The sequence below is a fragment of the Carcharhinus amblyrhynchos genome, chromosome 10 (genome assembly GCF_965287045.1).
Source record: "Carcharhinus amblyrhynchos chromosome 10, sCarAmb.v2.hapA, whole genome shotgun sequence".
Lineage (NCBI taxonomy): Eukaryota > Metazoa > Chordata > Chondrichthyes > Carcharhiniformes > Carcharhinidae > Carcharhinus > Carcharhinus amblyrhynchos.
The window spans coordinates 52,198,804-52,212,045 of NC_137333.1; the positions used below are offsets into that span (position 1 = coordinate 52,198,804).

The following is a 13,242-nucleotide window of genomic DNA, read 5'->3' on the forward strand; positions in this document are numbered from 1 at the left end:
GGGCAAATTTTAAAAGAGATGTATGAGACAGATTTTTTACACAGAGAGTGGTGTGTGCCTGGAACTCATTGCCAGGGGAGGTAGTGGAAGTGGATATGGTAGTGACTTTTAAGGGGTGTCTTGACCAGTACATGAATGAGATGGGAATAGGGGGATATGGTCCCCGGAAGTGTAGGGGGTTTTAGTTAAATCAGGCAGCATGGTCGGTGCAGACTTGGAGGGCCGAAGGGCCTGTTCCTGTGCTGTAATTTTCTTTGTTCTTTGTTCTAAATAATCAGCTATCATCTGAGTTACTGACTGCTCCTCCCACCTGCTGCAACTAATTGGATGCCAATTCTGGAGACACCTCTTTTATTGGCTAGCCCCACAAAATTCAACCAGAAAGCCTGTTACTAGCATAATCAAGTTCCTGATTTGGATATGGTCCTGATGCTTCATCAAAAACAAGATTCTGCCCTTATGTTGATGCATTCCAAAATTCCCCTTGCACTAAGGCGAAAGTAGCAACGTAACTGTATAAATGCATAAGTTACCTATGAACTGCTAACCTGAGTATTCAACAAATCTATTCTTTTTCAACCTCCACATCAGAATTAGAGATTATCCACTGTATCATACATCTCTACAATTATTAGTTGTTTGAAAATTAGTTCACTTTTGAACCACATTACATTAATCAGTGTATCTTATATTAAGAGCTACACAAACAAAAGGAATTTTAATTGGACTAGAGTACAGTAATGTATATGATGGTTAATTTTGAATTGCCCAAGTCAAAGAGGAGGTTGGACACAGAAGTACATCAACTAATACCATTTATTCAACCATATACGATAACACATTTAATACACTCATAAGGTTAAACAAATCACTTGAGTAGAGAATGCGAACTGACATTCAGATTATTATAGGTAGAAATGTAATTTAAGTGAATCAGGCAATTGCAATGTTGGCATTTTTCTTTGATTGAAAATGTTTTGTTCAATGTCCAAGGTAACTACACAATTGAACACGATTATCTTTACAGTTTGGATTAAGCACCCTCCTGACTGACTGCCAACTTTGAACAGTATGACAATCTATTGGTGATTTTTCTCAAACATACAGTCTTATTCTACTGGGGTCAGTCATGGTAGAGTTTGACAATTCTGTCTCCCTAGAATACTTGAATTCATCGCTGAGGCTCTTTGGATCAGCCATTCTCTTCTCATTGCAACTTAACTAATTCTGTGTTATCTCTGTTTTCAGGGGACTAAAACTATTGCACAATAGCAATATACACTTTATAAGTTTACATGACACTATTTCAAAGACAAGTGTTCTCAGCATTATCTATCCTAAAACCAAACTCATTAAAAAAATTATGGAGTCAAAAACAGGTTATTGTTGTGGCACCTTGCTCTGGGAAAACTGGCTGCCACTATTTTCTACATTACTGCTGTGACAATATTTCAAAAGTACTTCATAAAGTACTTTGAGAAATTCTGAGATCTGAAAGCCACTATATAAATGCAAATCTTTTTCCCTTCTTCCTTATCAGCGTTTTCAAAGGGCTAAAGCGAAACCAAACATTGATGCGAAATAAGGACACCTAATCAGCCTTAAGAGGTGATAATCACAATTAAGCACCATAACAAATAGATAAAATATCTCTTGAATTTTAGTAGGCACTAGATGAGTTTGTGGAATATCAGGTTGGAATAATTCAACGTAATGGTGTGAAAAACAAGAGAGGTGCGTTTAATTGTGGTGGATACGTATATCGTAGTAATGAAAGCATTGTTGAAGAAAACAGTAATCTTATGCACAGGGTGGGCCCTAATCTACACCACATTTCCCGAAACAGTCTCGGGAAAAAAAGGCAATGAAGCACTTTCCTGACCTATAGAACAACTTGGCAGTGAATTCAAAAAGAATTAACAATGTTAAGAAGAGAATTAATGAAAAAATAGCAAATAAACTTGAGACCAGGAGGACCACCAGGGAGGACCAGAGCTATTAACATTTTTCAAAGATGAGCTGTAATTGTAATTTTCCAACTTTGAACTTCTGGCAATGAGCCTTGATTTTCCAGACTACACATTAGTAATTCGGGCCGATGGAGCACATAATTTTCCAGCCATTAATTATAGCGTCATCGAGGTTTATGGCATGGAAACAGGTCCTTTGGCCCAACGACTCCATGCCATCCCTTTTTTTCTGCCGTTCTTCTTTTCTTGAAAAGAAGAAACAGAATGAAATAAATTAAATGGACATGGGGTAAAGGTGGAGGGGAAAGTTCATGCTCTGAAATGGTTGAATTCAAAGCTCAGTCCAGAAGGCTGTAAAATGCCCAGTCGGAAGATGAGGTGCTTTTCCTTTAGGTTGCATTGGTGTTCACTAGAATATTCCAAAAGGCCAGGGCGGACACGTGGATAGGAGAGCAGGGTAGTGTGTTGAAGTGGCAGTGATTAGAAGGTTTGGGTTCTGCTTGAGGATGGACTGAAGGTGTTCAACAAATTGGACACACAGACTATGTTTCGTCTCTCCTATATTGACTAGACCGCGTTGGGAGCTGATGAAGGGTCACCTAGACTCAAAACGCTGGCTCTATTCTATTGGACTTTAACTTGATGTTGTGAGACTTCTTATTCTATTCTCTCCCCACAGATGCAGTCAGACTTGCTGAGATTTTCCAGCGTTTTCTGTTTTTGTTTCTGAATCCAGCATCGCAGTATTTTGTTTTTTATCTATTGTTGTTAGTTTTTGGTCTCCCGTTATTGCAACCCAATGTGTCTACACTGGCAACCAGCTTTCAAATGCCACTGCCAGCTGGAAGACCAACACGTCATGAACCCGCTATTGGGAGAACTGCAATGTGGTTTTATGCTGGTGCGTTTCTGACTTCTTGGCCCAATTCCCCGCTCTTGCTGACCACAAGGATTGAAACAGTTGTATTGATAAAGCGGCATTTTTAAAAAAAGGGATGGATGTTTTTGTGATATCATTTGTAAAGAGCTAGCAACTAATTGATTTGAGAATGTACCTCCAGGGTGTCACACTTACTGCTAGGCTAGGGTCAGGCACTGAGTGACACCAGCTGACTCCACCAGGCACGTGGAGAGCTCTAAGAAATACACTCAGTGAAACCCCAACATTTTGTGTTCAAAAATCAGATTGTTTAAAATTTATGGGAAGCAGAAGGCATAATAACCTTAGTCTTATGTTGTTAGGTTTCCAGAATTCTGGGAACCCACACAGAAAATATTAATGATAAAGCTGGCTCATAATTGCATAGTGGAAGCTAGATTTAAGTATGTTCATTGTAATGAAACCGATACTTACCTTGGTGAGCTTGGAGGTCGGTCACTCCAATTCCTGAACTAACTTTGGGCCTTTTGTGCTTGTGCCAGCTGGAAACTGGTCAAATGGGTAGATAAGTGAGATGACACATTTTGGAAGGGGTAATTTGACAAGGAAGTAGAACACTAGGAAGTTCTGTGGAACAAAGGAACCTTAGTGTGTTTGTCCACAGATGTCTGAAAGCAGAAGAGCATGTTAGTAGGGTGGTAAAAAAAGGCATATGGGACACTTGCCTTTATCCATTGAGGCATAGATTACAAAAGCAGAGAAGTCATATTGGAGTTGTATAGAACTTTGATGAGGCCACAGCTAGAGTACTGTGCGCAATTCTAGTCACCACATTATAGGAAGAATGTGATTGCACTGGAGTGCAGAGATTTACCAGGATGCTGTTTGGGATGGAACGTTTAAATTATGAAGAAAGGTTGAGTAGGCTTGGGTTGTTTTCATTGAAGCAGAGAAGACTAAGGGACTACCTGATCGAGGTGTACAAGATTATGAGGGACATTGACAGAGTGGAAAAGGAGCAGCTGTTCCCCTTAGTTGAAGGGTCAGTCACAAGGGGGTCATAGGTTAAAGTGAGGGCAGGAGGTTTGGGGGGATGTGAAGAAATAATTTTTACTCAGGGGGTGGTGAAGTCTGGAATGCTCTGCCTGGGAGTGTGGTAGAGGTGGATTGCCTCACACCCTTTAAAAAATACCTGGATGAGCACTTGTCATGTCATAACATTCAGGGCTATTGGCCAAGTGCTGGCAGACAGGATTAGATGGGTGTTTCTAATAAGTTGGACTCAAAGCGCCGTATAGAACATAGAACATAGAACACTACAGCACAAACAGGCCCTTCGGCCCACGAGTTGTGCCGATCACATCAACACCTACCAATCTATAGACCTATCTATAACCCCCAATCCCATAAAACCCCATATACTCATCCAGAAGTCTTCTAAAAGACCCCAGCGAGTTCGCCTCCACCACCACTGACGGCAGCCGATTCCATTCACTCACCACCCTCTGAGTATGTTTCTATGATTGTTATTATTACAGTTCACCTATCACCATGGTCCTCGCTGATGTACATTGGCTCTCAGTTATGCAATGCCCCTATTTTAAAATTCTCATCCTTGTTTTCTTATCCTTCCATGATCATGTCCCTCCCTATCTCTGCAAGCTCCCCCAGTGCCAGGTACCTCCAGGATGCATACACTCTTCTAATTCTGACCTCTTGAGCATCCTCAGTTTTAATCACTATACCACTGGTGGTCATGTTTTCAGCTGCCTGGGCCCTAAGATCTGGAATTCCCTCCCTGAATCCCTCTGCCTCTCACCTTCTCTTTTCCTCTTTAGGAGATTTTGTAAAATCTATATCCTTTGACCAAGATTTTGGTTACCAGTTCTAAAATTTCCTTCTGTGGCTCAGTGCCATATTTTGTTTCATAATATTCTTGTAAAGTGCATTGGGATGGCTTGACTATGTTAAAGCTGCAATACAAATATAACTTGCTGGTGATTTTAGTTTAAGTTGGTTTATTAGTGTCACAAATAGACTATATTAACACTGAAATGAAGTTACTGTGAAAATCCCCTAGTCAACACACTCCAGCACCTGTTCGGGTACAGCAAGGGAGAATTTAGCATGGGCAATGCACCTAACCACACCTTACAGACTGTAGGAGGAAACTGGAGCACCTGGAGGAAACTCATGCAAATGCAGGGAGAATGTGCAAACTCTGCACAGTGACCCAAGCTGGGAATCTAATCTGGGTCCCTGGCACTGTGAGGCAGCAGCACTAACTATTGTGCTGCTGAGGTAAGGACTGAACTAATAGAATATGGATTGAAGTAATATGCAGTATCCCCTGGAACATTCAGGAGGAATGGGGTCTATGTTTGGCAAACCTTTCTGAATTTGTTTGTCATCACCACCATGAGGTGAAAATTGAAATCTTCCATTTCCTTTAGGCTATTTATCTCCTCAAGTAATGGGGAGTTGCCCTTCTGGGTCTTTCAGGCCAAACCAAGTAGACAAACTCAAATTATATTAGGACAAAGTAAAAGGGGCAGCTCCCCAAAAGGAAGGGGAACAGCCTGAACAAAAACAAAAAGGAAACTTAAGACACATCAAATCAAAATGTGATTGTCGGGGTCTATAACACACCTCAGCCCCTGCGGTGTCCAGCGGGCATGTGTGTCAAGTGTGCCCGCAGACACCGCATGCTCCCTCTCCAGGGACACCTGGCTGTGAACGTAGCCACAGTAGAGGGGCGAGTTGCCCTTCTGTCATCATCCCCCCTCATGACAAGGACTCAAAATGAATCAGAATGTTAACTTTCTGAAGTGAACCATCTCAGACTGGAGAAGCTGTGCAGTGCTTCCGAGAGAGGTTGAGTGAATAGCAACGATGCCATGTGACGGGGGGGGGGAGGGTGTTGGAATTGGAGCAAAGACAAGTTGAGCTGGGACAGCAACCAGTGCAATCTGCAGGAGAAAGGCTCATAACAGCTGAACATTGACCCTTGCGGGGAAGGTGCATCAATAACCCGGACAATCCCGGGACTGCACTGGCTCCGGGAGCAGCCGCTGGGACCAGGTCGGAAGGTGAGGCGGGGGAGGTGAGGCGGGGTATTCCTGGTCTGTGAGGAGAGGAGGGGAGGGGAGGGGAGGTATTCCTGGTCTGTGAGGAGGGGAGGGGGGGTGTTCCTGGTCTGTGAGGAGGGGAGGGGGGGGTGTTCCTGGTCTGTGAGGAGGGGAGGGGGGGTATTCCTGGTCTGTGAGGAGGGGAGGGGGGGTGTTCCTGGTCTGTGAGGAGGGGAGGGGGGGTGTTCCTGGTCTGTGAGGAGGGGAGGGGGGGTGTTCCTGGTCTGTGAGGAGGGGAGGGGGGGGTATTCCTGGCCTGTGAGGAGGGGAGGGGGTGTTCCTGGCCTGTGAGGAGGGGAGGGAGGGGGTGTTCCTGGCCTGTGAGGAGGGGAGGGAGGGGGGGTGTTCCTGGCCTGTGAGGAGGGGAGGGGGGGGATTTAATTCCTCTGCCATCTTTCTCAAGCCCCTCTCTGTACCGCCTTTCCCGCAGATGAACGCGGCCAGGAGGATGAGCGCGATGGTGTCGGGTGGACGGGCTGCCGGCCTCAGCTCCTTCGGCAAGCTGCTGTCGGGCCCGGCGGCGGGGGCGGGGATCCGAGGCCACTCCGGAGCGGAGAGAGGGAGCAGCAGCGGCCCAGGCCCGGGCCCAGGCCCCGGGCACCAGCCTCACATCAAAACCCGGGGCTACGAGATCACCCGCAACCCCCACCTCAACAAGGTAAAGCTGCTGGCCCGCTCCAGCCTGATTTAAATCTCCTCCAAACTTCACCAAACACACAGACTGGACAGCAAAGCTGCAGAACATTATCCTGACTGAATTTATTGTGTAGAATTGAGAATACTTGCAAGAGGAACATGATTTGGAAACAAGCTAATATTTAATGAATCAATAGCTCTGAAGTTTCCCTTTTCAAAGATTGGGAAGGTTAAATCCAGAAAATTTTCCAAGAAATTGGGATGCAATTTTAATACAAAAAACAGTGATTTAAGTTCTTGTCACAATGTATTAGTTATTCTGCTTGATCTTCTCCTGGAGGCTCCAAAGATGTGCCGGTTAGTTGGATTGACCATGCTAAATTAACCTTTAGTGTCAGGCTAAATACACGGGGTTTATGGGCATTGGGCCAGGGTGGGGTTGTGGTTGGCACAGACTCGATGGGTTTCTTGGCCTCCTTCTGCACTGTAATGATTCTATGAGACTATGCTTCCGTTTCACATATATGTTAATCTGAAATTATTCTGGAATCATATTTGACCAAAGCACTGTTTAAGATGATGCAGCTTAAAAACAACTGAAGATCTGCAACTCGGAAGCAGAAAATACTGGAAACACCCAGCGTATTGGCCATCTGAGAATAGACAAATTGACCTTCCATTTGGGATTTCTGTTTTAGCTTCATGATCATTTCTTTTCCTCCATGTGGACGCTAACAAAATGACCATGCTGGAAACTGACCTCTGTCTGTATGAGATTTCTTCCTGCTTTATAACTACAGTGGTGATGCTAGTACTGGAGATCAGACTCATTTAGGCTCAGATCAAAGGCAGGTATTGTAGTAAAACTATTAAATTGGTTCATATGACAGCATGAATCCACTGTATGCCAGTAATACCTTTACTGCACAAAAACAGGAAATGCTGGAAAATCTCTGCAAGTCTGACAACATCTGTGGAGAGAGAATAGAGCCAACGTTTTGAGTCTGGATGACTCCTCATCAGCGCTAAGAACAAAGAGAATCAGCAGAGATTTATACTATGAGGCTGGGTGGGTTAGAATGGGACAAAGGGAATGTAAATGATTCAGAAGGTTGAGAAAGATGCAGATGAGATCACTAGGTGCTTCAGTCTGCATCTATTATGGGATAGAATTGAGGAATTTTGCAGAAGAGCCAGACTATTCAGCCAAAGTCTGCAGCATCCTGACCCTATAATCTTGTTAGTCTCATTCCACTTTATAAACTTTCAAGTTGGTCTTTTTTAAAGAGTGACGCAATCTCCCTTTTAAAAAAATTCAAATCTTTTTGTATAGGAGAATTCCATATTCTAATCACCACCTAGGTGTAGAAATAAAAAAAGTTTTTTTATTTTCTTGCAATTATTTTCATCCTTTATTATTGTTTTGCTAACAAAAGTGATTGAAGCGATCCAGGATTTATTCCCACTTGGAAATAAGTAAACGTATTAGTGAGAGGCAACATGGTTTTGTGAAGGGGAGATCGTGCCTCTCAAACTTGATTGAGTTTTTCGAGGAAGTGACAAAGATGTTTGATGAGGCTAGTGGATGTTGTCTACGTGGACTTCAGTAAGGCCTTTGACAAGGTCCCTCCTGGCAGACTGGTGCAGAAGGTGAAGTCACATGGGATCAGAGATGAGCTGAAGGTGGATACAAAACTGGCTCGGTCAAAGCAGACAGAGAGTAGTAGTGGAAGGGTGTGTTTCTGAATGGAGGGCTGTGACAAGTGGTGTTCCTCAGGGATCAGTGTTGGGACTTTTGCCGTTTGTGATATGTATAAATGATTTGGAGGAAAATGTAACTGGATTGATTAGTAAGTTTGCGGACGACACAGAAGTTGGTGGATTTGTCCTCATCACTTTCCGCAATCAGAGGATACAGCAGGATATAGATCAGTTGGAGGTTTGGGCAGAGAGATGGCAGATAGAGTTTAATCCAGACAAATGTGAGGTAGTGTATTTTGGAAGGTCTGATACAGATAGGAAATGCAGTGAAAAGTCTGACAACACCAGGTTTTAGTCCAACCTATTTATTTGATAATATACTCACAAGCTTTCGGGGTTAGCCCCTTCGTCAGGTGAATGGAGAGTTCTGGCCTCAGACAGAGCATATAAAGCACAGACAGTTTAGATTAGAATGCGAATCCTTACACCTAACCTGCTGTTCAAGACCTGAAGTGGCTGATAATGTGAGCGGAAGGAGCACTGATCACAGTTTGAAGAGATGTGTATTGTCTCCAGACAGTACAGTAAGTGAGGTTTTGCAAACCCAGGCAAGTCACGGGGGTTACAGATAGTGCGACATGAACCCAAGATCCCTGTTGAGACCGTCCTCGTGTGCGGAACTTGGCTATCAGTCTCTGTTCAGTGACTCTGCGCTGTCGTGTGTCGTGAAGGCCGCCTTGGAGAATGCTTACCCGAAGGTCAGAGGCTGAATGCCCGTGACCACTGAAGTGTTCGCCAACAGGAAGGGAACAGTCTTGCCTGGTGACTGTCGAGCGATGTTCATTCATCCGTTGTCGTAGCGTCTGCATGGTCTCCCCAATGTACCATGCTTCGGGACATCCTTTCTTGCAACGTATCAGGTAGACAATGTTGGCCGAGTTGCAAGAGTATTTACCATGTACCTGGTGGATGGTATTCTCACGTGTGATGATGGTATCCATATCGATGATCCGGCATGTCTTGCAGAGGTTGCTGTGGCAGGGTTGTGTGGTATTGTGGTCACTGTTCTCCTGAAGGCTGGGTAGTTTGCTGCGAACAATGGTCTGTTTGAGGTTGTGTGGTTGTCTGAAAGCAAGAAGTAGGGGTGTGGGGATAGCCCTGATAGGAAATATACAGTAAGTGGCAGAACCCTTAGGAGTATTGATAGGCAAAGAGATGTGGCTGTACAGGTACATAGGTCACTGAAAATTGCAATGCAGGTGGAAAAGGTAGTCAAGAAGGCAAACAACATGCTTGCCTTCATTGGCCACGGTATTGAGTTTAAACATTGGAATCATGCTGATGCTTTATAGAACCTTAGTGAGGCTGCACTTGGAATATTGTGTTCAATTCTGGTTGCCACACTACCAGAAGGATGTGGAGGCTTTGGAGAGGGTACAGAAAAGATTTACCAGGATGTTGCCTGGGTACGGAGGCTATTAGCTCTGTGGAGAGGTTGGAGAAACTTGGTTTGTTCTCACTGGAGCGACGGAGGTTGAGGGGAGACCTGATAGAAGTCTACAAGATTATGAGAGGCATGGACAGAGTGGATAGTGAGAAGCTTTTTCCCAGGGTGGAAGAGTCAATTACTAGGGGGAATAGGTTTAAGGTGCGAGGGGCAAGTTTTATAAGAGATATATGAGGCAGATTTTTTACAGAGAGTGATGAGTGCCTGGAACTTGTTGCCAGGAGAGGTAGTGGAAGTGGATACGGTAGTGACTTTTAAGGTGCGTGTTAACAAGTACATGAATGAGATGGGAATAGAGGAATATGGTCCCTGGAAGCATAGGGGGTTTTAGTTAAGTCAGGTAGCATGGCCGGTGCAGGCTTGGAGGGCCAAAGGGCCTGTTCTGGTGCTGTAATTTTCTTTGTTCTTTGTTCTATCCATTGCCAGCTTACAAACCTTAAGATTTCAATCAAACTCCCCTTTCATTTTCTTGGCTCTAGTTTGGGAGGTAGAGGGAAATTGTGACTTCAGAACTCTCTTCTGTGACCTCCTCAGCCCTTGCAACACCCCAGTTATTTTCCATTGCATCTTTAACATAGCTTGTCTATCCTTCCTGTACTAGGATGCCTAAAACAGTAAATTCCTGCAGCTTCATTTAGGTCTTCTAAAAGTTCAACAGAATATTTCCTTGCTTCTGTCTTCTTTTGCCCACAGGTACAATACCAATCATTCTATTTCCCTATTTATATGGTGTTATATTAGTGACCAGGACTTTGGTTTACATGGCACAATTTCAAAATTTGCAGATGACAAAGTACAGCAAATTGTGACCACATAGTGATTGATGGACACGTCACCAATGAAATTTAGTGCAGAGAAGTGGCATATTTAGGTAGGAAGAACAAGGAAAGACAATATAAAATGGATATAATTCTAAAGTGGGTGTGGGAGCAGAGAGAGCTGCAGTCTTGAAGGGAGCAGGGTATGTTGAGAAAGCAGTTATTAAAGCATTTGTCACCCTGAGCTTTATAAATAGAGGTATAGGATACAAAAGCAAGGAAGTTATGATGAATCTTTATGAAACTGATTAGGCCTTGATTGGAGTATTGTGTCCAATTCTGGGCACTGCACAGTAGAAAGAATATAAAGATTTTAGAGAGGATGCAGGAAAGAATGGTTCAAGGGATGACATACATAATATTTTTAAGAAGCGGGTTGATGGGTTCTTGATGAGAGAGGGGATTAAGGGTTATGGGGAGAGGGCGGGAAAGTGGAACTGAGCCACGACAGATCAGCCATGATCTTATTGAATGGCGGGGCAGGCTCGAAGGGCTGGATGGCCTACTCCTGCTCCTATTTCTTATGTTCTTATGAGAACCTGTTTCCATTGTTGAAAGAGCCTTAAACTAGAGGAAACAGATTTAAACTGATTGCAAAAGGCTTTTTTATTCAGAGTAAATCCGGGTTCCCAGAACATTAGCTGAGTTTCTGGATTAATAGTCGAACGATAATACTACCAGGCCAGTGCTTCCACTGTGGCTTTGCTGCATTTAAAATCTAACCTTTTGAAGTTTATTTTCTCTCCCTTATCTTGCTTCACATTTTTCTATGCTGTTCACCACTTATTGCTTAAGATGCTCTGCCTGAAAGCATGATGCAGGCAGATTCAATCATCACTTTCAAATGGGAAGGAAAATAAATGGGGAACTAGTTGAGTTGCTTTTGCTAAGAGCTGGCAAAACTTGATGAGCTGAAATGGCCTTTTTCTTTGCTGTAAACATTCTATGATTTCCCTTGATTCTCTATCTGCACTTTAATGACCTGTTTTTCTGCATACCAAAAGCTCTGTTTTTTTTATTCCTTTGTGGGACGTGGGTGTCGTTGGTTGGCCAGCATTTGTTGCCCATCCCTAATAGTCTGAGGGCTGTTGAGAGTCAACCACATTGTTGTGGGCCTGGAGTATCATGTAGGCTAGACAAGGTAAAGACGGCAGATTTCCTTCCCTCAACGACATTAGAAATCAGATGAGTTTTTACAACAATTACAATGATTTCATGGTCATGGATTCATAATTCCATTTTTTTAATTGAATTCAAATACCACCATTTGCTGTGATGGGATTTGAATCTGGGTCCCCAGAACATTAGCTGAATCTCTGGATTAATACCATTAGGCCATCATCTCCCCTATTCCTTCACTGCATTTAAAAATCCAATCTTTTGAAGTTCATTTCCTCTCCCTACTCTCGCTTCTCATTTTTTTGTGCTGTTCAGCACATTTGCTTATCTGTCCACCTGGCTAATCAATTTGTTCTCCTATCTTTTATAGTCTTGATCATAATTTGCCGTATCTGCCAACAAGGTGTCATTAACAAATTTCAATATTGTTCTTTCCAATCATAATTCCAGATATGAGATATAAAGAGAGGCTGAATAGACTTCTTTCCCTGGTGCGTAGGAGGCTGAGGGGTGACCTCATAGAGGTCTATAAAATAATGAGCGGCATAGACAAGGTAGATAGTCAATATCTTTTCCCAGAAGTAGGGGAGTCTAAAACTAGAGAACATAGGTTGAAGAAGAAAGGGGAGAGATACAGAAGTGTCCAGAGGGGCAATTTTTTCACACAGAGGGTGGTGAATGCCTGGAACAAGCTGCCAGAGATAGTTTAGATAGTTACATGGTACAATGGGTATAAAGGGATATGGGCCAAATGCGGGCAATTGGGATTAGCTTAGGGCTTTAAAAAAAGGGCGGCATGGACAAGTTGGGCCGAAGGGCCTGTTTCCATGCTGTAAACCTCTATGACTCTATATTTATGTCATTAGTCCACTTTTTTCGCATATGTTGGATCAATTTTCTGGCCAACCAGAGTGTAAGGATGGAGATAATTTGCATCAGCATGCACAGTTATAATTTGGTCCTGGTTTTGAAGTCCATTTCTGTGTAATATTTTGAGATTTAATATATACAGTTAAATGGCAGTTTGGGAAACAAAGTTGTTTAGAGCATAGGACTTACTCTGCAATGCAGATTGAGAGAAAAAAAGATGCAAGATTACAAGAGCATGTTATACAGTAGATCTTCAGTATTTCCCATTATAAATGTGGAATAACAATTTGTAACGGAAAAAATTATAAGAAAAGTGTGACAGAACAATAGGATGTATTTTGTAGAGAGGAAATATGTACAGATGTAAGCTCTTTTAAAAAGCCTGGATACTAAAACCAACTCTTCCACTGATCACTTTGGAACACCATTTGCCACAATAACTATTTTGAGAAAAATGTTCTTTTACTTTGTTTCTTCACCTGTCTAACCATTTGGGTAAATTTCTTGTTATGGTATTGTTGCCTCCAGGCTCCTATTGGTTAAAATATCCTTTGAATTCTTATGTGTCACATCCATTATAGTTCCTTTATTTGTCCCAAGAATTCTACTGGGT

The 13,242-nt window shown here is 43.0% G+C and overlaps 1 protein-coding gene across 1 annotated transcript in view; it reads left to right on the forward strand.

Annotated features, from left to right (window-relative positions):
- Window positions 1–5,771: 5,771 nt before the first annotated feature.
- LOC145348933 (NADP-dependent malic enzyme-like) overlaps window positions 5,772–13,242 on the forward strand; it is a 166,496-nt gene continuing 159,025 nt past the window's right edge. Inside the window, exons 1-2 of the mRNA XM_080197027.1 lie at window positions 5,772–5,939; window positions 6,409–6,636. Coding sequence (XP_080053153.1) covers window positions 6,409–6,636 — 228 coding nt within the window. The 5' untranslated portion in view covers window positions 5,772–5,939. The remainder of the gene's footprint in view (window positions 5,940–6,408; window positions 6,637–13,242) is intronic.